At 44.7% G+C, this 9268-nt stretch overlaps 1 protein-coding gene and 1 non-coding gene across 2 annotated transcripts in view; one reads left to right on the top strand and one right to left on the bottom strand.

The window, feature by feature from the left end:
- Dock8 (dedicator of cytokinesis 8) overlaps positions 1 to 9268 on the top strand; it is a 100563-nt gene that overhangs the window by 56966 nt on the left and 34329 nt on the right. Inside the window, exons 14-18 of the mRNA XM_059253773.1 lie at positions 343 to 512; positions 2717 to 2862; positions 4664 to 4846; positions 5164 to 5293; positions 6081 to 6168. Of these exons, the coding sequence (XP_059109756.1) occupies positions 343 to 512; positions 2717 to 2862; positions 4664 to 4846; positions 5164 to 5293; positions 6081 to 6168 (717 nt within the window). The remainder of the gene's footprint in view (positions 1 to 342; positions 513 to 2716; positions 2863 to 4663; positions 4847 to 5163; positions 5294 to 6080; positions 6169 to 9268) is intronic.
- On the bottom strand, positions 8242 to 8371 carry LOC131903209 (small nucleolar RNA SNORA24). Its single transcript, XR_009377454.1, has one exon. It is a non-coding gene; the product is annotated as a small nucleolar RNA SNORA24 (small nucleolar RNA).

The raw sequence follows: 9268 nt of genomic DNA, 5'->3' as shown, positions 1-9268 counted from the left end.
GGACATACTCAAGAGACACATACTTATATGCCCACACAAAAGCCAGGAGTATTCAGCATTCATGATAGTCCCAAAGTATTAACAATTCAAATGTTCATCAGTGGATGAGTGGATAAATGAGATTATTTTCTGTGCACAATGGAATGTTACTCAGTATCCAAAAGGAATGAAGTACCCATATGACATGATGAGCTTGAAAACAGGAAGCTAAAAGTAGACCAGGATTGTAATGCAGACAGTCTCCTGTCAGCCCTACTTTGCTTGCTTTTCACATTGTCACCGAATTGTTCAGAATCACAGTCTCCCTCACCATAGCCTGGTTTCTCAATGTTATGTCAACAGAATCAGCAGGGTACAGAGAAAAGCTGTAAGTGCCATCCACAGCCTCCTGAGTTCTCACGACCTGGATCCACGGTGTCTCAAACCGGAAGTGAAGGTCAAAATCGCCGCCCTTTACCTGCCCTTGGTTGGCATCATTCTGGACGCCTTGCCACAGCTCTATGACTTTACAGGTAAGGACCTTCTGTTTCCTGTCTTAGATCAGTAGGCCCCTGCCAAATGTCCCTCACACAGAATACAAGGTCTCTCATCAGCTCTAGTGTGGATGGCTTGTGTGGGTGACTCTTCACAGCAGTGGCCACTCAAGCTTTTTTTTTTACCCAGACAGGTTTTTAAAACACATAATTGTATGTATTTTATTTTTGTGGTGAGAAAATATTTGCACATTCATTCATGGATCTGCTAGTTTATGGTGGATGCCGTCATCTGTGCGGCAAAAGGATGAAATAGAACAGAGCTTGCCACTCTCTGTTGGGATTGCTGCTCTGTTGCCTCCAAACATGTCCATTTTCTTTCATGGTGCTTACAAAGGAGTATTGAAACCAAACAACTTTTTGCTCTATGCCAACCCACTGACACAGAAATCATGGTGTCTTTCAGTATTAGGAAATTATGCTACAGCAAAAAAAAAAAAAAAAAGGTTTGCTTTTGGCAACAAGAGGTCAGTATCTCTTGCTTAAAACTACAAGAAGAAAGCATAATTTTTTTTTATTTTTCCCACTTCCTGGGTTTATGTTCCTGCTACAGTATAGGCTAGAGAATGTAGGTGGAAGTGCACTATTCTGATCATTTCAGGGTAGTCCTTGCTCTGGATGGGTTTTTGCTGATGGATGATTTAGAGTCCAGAGAATACCTGCCTGAGCCCAGCAGTCCTTACAAGACACCACCATTGATCTTAGAGAACCATCTGAGTTTCCCACTTCCTCCAAGTGCAGTGGCACCTCTGACTAAATCATTTGTAAAATCATTACAATAACAATTAGTTTATAAAATACGGAGACTGGGGTTGTGGAAATAGCTTAGTCAGTAAAGAGCTTGCCATCCAAACACAAAGATCTGTGTTCGATTCCCAGAACTCACAGAAACATTTCTGACACGGTGGAATACACTTGTAATCCCATCACTGGGAAAGTGAGACAGGAAGATCCCTAGAGCTCTCCAGTCAGCCAACCAGGAAGAAAAAAAGTGGGCAGTGCCTGAGGAACAAAACAAGGTCATCTTGACGCTAAATGAACATGCATAGCTGCACGTGGGCACGTACACACACTCTCACATTCACATACACACAAATACACAAGATGAGAACAGTCACCTGGAACTTTTAATTCGTGCAAATTGTAAAGTGAATGATAAGGAATTTTTTCTTGGAACTTTTTAAAAGAAAAAATTCCTCATGCAAATCACCAGGGGGAATGCTCAGCAGTTAAGAGCATTTGCTGCTCTTGCAGAGGATCTGGGTTTGGTTCCCAGTGCCTCCCAACTGCCTATAACTCCAGTCCCAGGGGATCTGATGCCCCCTTCTGACCTCCCCAAACCCATGAAGTACCCAGACATACATGCAGGCACTAACATATACACATAAAATAAAAACAAGTGTTTGTAAAGCTACGTCTCCTGGGGCTGGAAACCTGACTCAGTGTTTAAGAGCACTGGCTGCTCTTCCAGAGGACGCAGGGTCAATTCCCAGCACCCACATGGCACCTCACAACTGTCTGTGACTCCAGTTCTAGGGCATCTGATGCTCTGTTGTAGCCTCTGAGGTCATTATTCATGAAAGTGATACACAGACATACACGTAACAAAATTACAAAAAAATAAAATAAAAATGCTAAAGATGCATCTAAATTCGGACTTAAGCTTCATCTATTACCATAAACAAGTTTGACAAGTTTGGCTTTTCTGTAAATATAGATATGTCTATTATGTGGCATTATAATAATATAATATGTAATATTATTATATATAAAATATACTAAATTAGCATTTGCTTTGACTTTTGAAACAATCTTAGTGCATGATATAATAGCATATTATTCCACAAGGTACTTATTCTGAAGTTATAGGTTCCATTTTATTGGGTCATTATTTAAAATCAACAGTATTATTTTAAATACAGAACAGAACACAGAGAAGTATTACAAAACTTTGAAAACTTTTATTTTTAACATCTGAAAAATTAATGTGTAGCCTAAGCTTGTGCTCAGCACTTCATTTGTTTTAAGCCTGTCTGCTTTTTCTCTGGGTACATGATGGTGAACACCAGGTTTTGAGTTACTTACTGACTTTAGTAACTAAGACGCCTTTGTCACTTGTTGGGTTGAAGACAGGGAACTATGGTCTTCGGCTTGCCGTCATCCCTAGTGATGTTTAATTGCAGTTGCAGATGCTCGAGGTGGGAAGAGCCGCGCCAGTGGCTCGTATGAGGAACAAGATGTGGCCAATGGAATCAACCAGAATGTGGCCCTGGCCATAGCAGGAAATCATCTTAATTTGAAGATGAGCGGGTCAATGCTGTCTTCCTTGGTATGTTGGTACACGTTTTTTGTTGGTGTGTCCTCCTCCTGACTTCTGAGCGAACCCAGCTTAGAGCAGAGATGGTTTCTGCCTCCCCACTGGGCTACAGGAATCAAAGAGGCTGACAGCAGCGAGCATTCTGCTCAGACAGCCATGGTAAGAGCAAGAGATACACACGGCACATTTAGCCAGTCCCAGTGTGCCAAGTGCAGAAAACTATCAGAGAGGGGAACTTGGGGATTCTGAAATCATTGCAGAGAAGATCAACCCAGAGCGTCCTTCCATTGAATTTAGGCTGGGCTTACTCCATGTGTCATTAGTTTTAATGTTTGCCTCCAATAAATGACTGAAGGGACCAGAATTTCCAAAGCAAAAGCCTTCAGCTTTCCTGGGTCCCCAAAGCGCCCAAGGAGATTTGTCTGGCTTGTCCTGTGACAGAAGGGCTCTTTGTGGGATGCTGCACCTGAGCTGGGACTCCTCTGTCTGTTGATGCGCTCCATCTCTTGTTGAGACAGCACTTCACCTTCTAGCTCAGTGTTGTTACTATTCTGTTCTTATGTGACTTGGTGTGTTCTATTTTATGATCCTAGGGATGCGAGCACCTAGGGCAACCTAAGGTTTGCGAGAGCTAGGCAGTCTATTTCATTTTTACATTTCAACATAAGATCTGAATCCGCAGGAAACTTGCTTGGTTTTCTTCTGAGTGAGGCAGGGTCTTGACACAGCTGTTCTTTACCAGATGACTTCTTTTTTCCCTTCCGCCCAGCACTTAGAGCCTCAGCCCCTTTCAACCTTGCCCAGGAGGGTTGGGGAGTCAGGGAGACAGGACACATGAGACTTGGCATCACTAATCGTACAGTTCAACAGTGTACCTTCTGACCGCACTCTACATTTGAATGATCCTCCTTACCAAAGTTCCCTGCTCAGGGCAGTATGTGCCTTTTATATTAACTGCCTGTAAGGAGTATAGAAGCCGGAAATTCACCTGTTAGAACATACTCCCTCTGACATTCTAGCTGAAGACGCTGGTTTCTTGTCAACAGACTCAGAATACCTTAAGTGAAAGGAAGTTCGTCATCCGTCATTCCCATCCAAGGCTAGCATTTCCCTCACTCTACTCACAAATTCCTCACTGCGATGTCACTGCCGCACTCCACTGACTGTTATCCACACCACATGCAGCAAGGGTGCAGCTGCACACTGTTGTCTGTCTTGGTGTTGTGAGTTTATAGCAAGCATGCTTAGCAGCACTCTCCAGTGAACATGCTCCTAGGGAATTACAGCCTGAGGACCCACCCACCTTTGGGTGAGTTTTGGTGTAGGTCCCATTGCAGATGGCTTCACAAACATATAGATTTGATCCACGTGCTGAGCAGTTCATGATCTTGATGTGAAGCAGGACTGTTCACTGTTGGATTATTCATCGTGTTTGGTTAGGCTAGTTCTCCTCCGTAAGTCCAACCCTCCACGGGCCATCTTGAAGTTCTTGGAGATCTTAGCAACAAGAATGCTCCATTGCATCACTGATATTGTAGAACATGGTCAGGGTCCAGGGCAGACCACCAGACAGTGCTCAGTTCGGTGGTTCTTAGCTTAACCCAAATTGTGTCCAAGGTGGGGCTTTACTGCGCACCAAGCACCCTGCACCAAGGAAACATTCCTTTGCCTTGGGAAGACAGGGAAGCAGATGGCCAGCCAGCGAAGAAATAGGTACAGTGTTCTAAGAGGTTCTCATCTCTTACAGTTTGGGTTTGTTTTTTCTGTTGCTTGGCCTCCTCCCCACCCTCCCCTTCCATCTGCCTCCTTCCAGCCCTATAAGCAATACAACATGCTGAATGCAGACACCACCCGCCACCTCATGATTTGCTTCCTGTGGATCATGAAAAATGCTGACCAGGCCCTCATCCGGAGGTGGATTGCTGACCTGCCTTCCATGCAGCTCAACAGGATTTTAGACCTGCTGTTCATCTGTGTCTCCTGTTTTGAGTACAAGGTAAGTGTGGGATGTCTTGGTTTTCTATTTCAATCCCATCTTGTTCCTCTTCTGCATCATTCGCTCTTCATATGTCTGTTTTCCACCACATAGCTTGGTTGCATTTGCAGATGTGACCATTCAGCATGGAGAGAATGTCTGCCTATTGCAGTGGGCCTATTCCTACTAATAAAGTTTTGTCCGTAGGAGCCTCCAGAAAAGTGACTGTGTAGTACATGTCAAAACTCCCTACGATGACCCCGAAGTGTTCTCTTTTGACAGTCTCTCCATCAATAGAGACACTGCTAAACTGAATGTTCCTACCTCTGTCCTTCCAGGGAAAGCAGAGTTCCGACAAAGTCAGTAACCAGGTCCTGCAGAAGTCAAGGGATGTCAAGGCCAAGCTGGAAGAGGCCTTGCTCCGCGGGGAAGGAGCCCGTGGGGAGATGATGCGCCGTCGCACTCCAGGTGTGTGGGTAGGCCTCCCCACCTGTCAGACAGCTCTTCACTCTTTGTGGGGAGGAAGGTCCTTGGATGTCACTCCCTGAGAGAGCAGGTTCTGGATCCTGTGCTTGGCTTGTAGAATGCTTGTTCTCTGCCTCTGAGGGTAAGAATCACCGTGAGAGTCCCCAGATGTCATGTTTTAATTAAGGTTTAAGAGCAAGTAAAGGCCACATCCAGGAAAGTGATTGACAGAGGAGGGAAGCATTGTCTCCCTTGTGCTTAGGCCTCTGGAGCAGACTGATCAACAAACTGGAGGGTTCTGGGACCCACGGTCATATCCATGAGTCATTCAGTATACAACCGGAATGGAGCAGTCTCCCCAAAACAGTGCCAGCATACCACCATCCTAGGGACCCCATGACCCAAACACCTGAGCTCATCACCTTAAGACAATCAAATGTCATGTGCTCCCAGGAAGGCACAGACTTTGGAGAGCGCTCAGCACCTTCTCTGAATACCCTACTCTTCTTTCCAGCAAGTCAGTTGGGGGCGGGGGGGGGGGGGGGAGAGTAGGGGGTGCCTGCTCAGGGGAAATGTGAAAGGCAAGACATCTTCCAGAGCTGCCCTCCTGTCCATCCAGGGCAGGTCACCACAGAGACAGCATGGCGGCTTTGTCTCCTCTGGCAGCACAGATTGATTAACAGAAGAAGAATGTGCTGAGGCTTTTCAGTTAAGCTGGGCACTGGACTTAGGGTTATCTTAGAAGGTTTCACGCTAATCAAATTCCTGTCGTGTGTTTCTTAACTCCTAGGGAATGACCGATTTCCAGGCCTGAGTGAAAATCTGAGGTGGAGGAAAGAGCAGACCCAGTGGCGGCAAGCTAACGAGAAGCTGGATAAGTGAGTCGCTTGCTCGCTCGGCTGCTCCGGGCTACTTTCATTGAAAGTCTTAAACTCTTTTTCCCAGGCTCCTTGTGTTTCTGGGACAACGGTATCCTTCCAGGGGTAAGAAAAGGAAATATACTGTCTGTGTAAATACAGCTCCAGCTACCCAGGATGCCCAAAGGTGTCAGAAGCTGTGACCTCGGCTCTTAAAAAATGTATTCATTGTTTAAAGAAACCCAGTTTCTGCACCCTTGGGTAGCTGATGAAAGCAGCCGGTGAAGAGCAGAGAAATAGAGAAAAGTGCAACTCCACATCTGTATTTCCATAGTGAAAATGGGTGCAAAGATGGATAGTCAGGGGTATTTATAGTAGCCTTATTTTTAATTGTTCAAAAAAATCAGAACTGCTTGGGCTGGAGAGATGGCTCAGTGTTTGGGAGCATTGACTGCTCTTCCAGAGGACCCAGGTTTGATTCCCAGCACCCACATGTTAGTTCACAACAGTCTATAACTCCAAGATCTGACACCCTCACATAGACATGCATGCAGGTAAAACATCAATGCACATAAAATAAAAATAAATTTTAAAAGTCAGAACTGCTCTGATGTTTAAGAATATGGGAACATAGAACAAAGTACCAGGCTATTAACATGTTGTGGAATCATTAAGTGACTAGGACAGATGCTTAGTTTTAGAGTTTACTCTCTAATCTCTAATTACATACAGGAGCTGTGTTTGTAAAAGGCCATGGAATAGGGTGGTGGTGGCGCACACCTTTAATCCCAGCACTTGGGAAACAGAGGCAGGTGGATCTCTGTGTGTTCGAGGCCAGCCTGGCCTACAGAGTGAGTTCCACCACAGCCAGGGCTACACAGAGAAAACCTATCTCAAAGGAAAAAAAAACAAAAACAAAAACTCTGAAAGAAATTTACCAAAACAATAATATTGATTTGGGAATTTTAAAAATGTAAGTGATTTGTATTTTCTTTTTCACAATTTGTTATGTTTCCTACATTGGATTTGCATTTTCATATCTATTATAATCAGAAAAAAATTACAAAGAAAGTGAAAAACAACCCTGCTTGGATGGCACCATATGCCATGTGTGTGTGTGTGTGTGTGTGTGTGTGTCTTAGTTTGCTTTCAATCACTCTGCTAAAACACTATGGCCAAAAGCAGCTTGAGGGAGACAGTTTATTTCATCCTATGATTTACAGTTCATCACAGAAGGAGGTCAGGGTAGAAACCTGGAGACAGAGACTGGAGCAAAGGCCATGGAGAAATACTAACTTACTGACTTGCTCTCCATGACCTGCTAGCCTACTTTCTCATGAAACTCTGGACCACCTGCCCAGGCGTGGCAACCCCCGCAGTGAGCTGGGCCCTCCTACATCAATCATTAATAAAGAAAATGCCTCTATGGACTTGCCTGTAGCCCAATAAGATAGAGGCCGTTCCTCAATTGAGAGTCCCTCTTTGCAAGTATGTCTAGGCTTGTGTCAAGTTGACAGAAACCAGCCAGCACATGTGTTTATGAATTATATACCAAAGGGGAGAGAAAGAGAGGACTGTATATAACAATTTAGACATATGAGAGCAAAAGCTAAATGTGTGTGCATAGATAACCTATGTCTTCTCTGCCTCTGTGCCATAGGTAGCTTTATTTCATCCTATGATTTACAGTTCATCACAGAAGGAAGTCAGGGTAGAAACCTGGAGACAGAGACTGGAGCAAAGGCCATGGAGAAATACTAACTTACTGACTTAGGGCAGATTCACTGAGCAGAACCCCGAATGGTTGAGGACCCCACATATACGACAAAGCATAGATAATACAGCTTCATGGAGTGTGAAGTGTTCATCAAAGGGAGGGATAAGGAGACTTGAGTGTCATTTTATAAATGAATGTTAATATCTTTACCATTACCATAATATATCCTAGTCAATTTATGGGACTGTGGGGAGTCCAACTCACTCTAAAATGTCACATTTTTCCTACTTACTCTAAAACATTTTTCCTAGAAACATTTTAATAATAGTTTTGAAAAGCATGCCAAATCTGGTATCCCATAGCTTCTTAACAGTGAAGGATGCTACTTGTGCAGGTCAATCTGTGATACCCATTAAATGGTGATGGCCTTGCCAGTGAACAAGAATATGCTCTTCTGAGGCTTGGAAGGGAGGCGACCACAGCTGCCAGGTCCAAAGATGCCTGGAGACACATTGTTTACCGGGACGTTACACAGGAACCAACAGTTGTTGGTCTTAGTAATAATGCCCGCTTGCTTAGAGCACTTGGGCTCGCTCTGATTTCCCTAGCTGGTGTTTAAGATCTTTGGTTCTAAGTGTCAGTACCTTTTTTGCACCCATTTTCAGGGAGGAAATAGGGATTTGAAGTTACCTGGCTGGGCACTTGGCCTTGCTTTCTCGACTCCTCTCTCTTTGCCTATCACTTTCATTTAGTGTGTGAGGTAACTGTGTACACCCACAACAGGTGTGTGTAGACGGCACAGCACTGCTTAGAGAGTTAGGTCATCTGCTCCACAAAACTGTAACAGGAGTGCAGCGCGGCGTGTTTTGGCTGGGCTGTGTGAATTGCTGTAGGGAGCCTTTCCCACTTGCTGACATCAGCAATCTTGACTGACCATACAGGTCCCGCCAGTTCCCTGCAGGTTCCTTCTCAGCTCCCAGCTCCTGGTGGGCTGCTGGTTACCAGTGACTGATGATGATCCTGCAGTCCTTCCGCAGCAGCTGGGTGGCAATTATAACCACTCCATGAGAGCTGTTTGGAAACGTTATAATTTTTAGACGACAACTTCTGTCATTTTCTTTTAGCTTCATTTTAATCAGTTTGGCTCTTTCTTTTAGAGGTTAGTGTTTAACCTGGGCTGCACATTCAGATCACCCTCAGGGACTTCCAGAGTGCCGCCTGCTCCTTGGATAGAGCCTTACACTGCCCTGAACTCTCTATATAGACAAGGCTGTGTTTGAACTCACAAGGTCTGCCTGCCTTTGCCTCCTGAGTACTGGAATTAAAGGCGGATGGCACAACACTAGTGTCAAAGTGCCCCAAGTTACCCTCTGCCAGTTCTAGGTTGGGCAAACTTCACAGGTG

The sequence above is a fragment of the Peromyscus eremicus genome, chromosome 1 (genome assembly GCF_949786415.1).
Source record: "Peromyscus eremicus chromosome 1, PerEre_H2_v1, whole genome shotgun sequence".
NCBI classification, from domain to species: domain Eukaryota; kingdom Metazoa; phylum Chordata; class Mammalia; order Rodentia; family Cricetidae; genus Peromyscus; species Peromyscus eremicus.
This window is presented reverse-complemented; position numbering and strand designations above follow the sequence as displayed.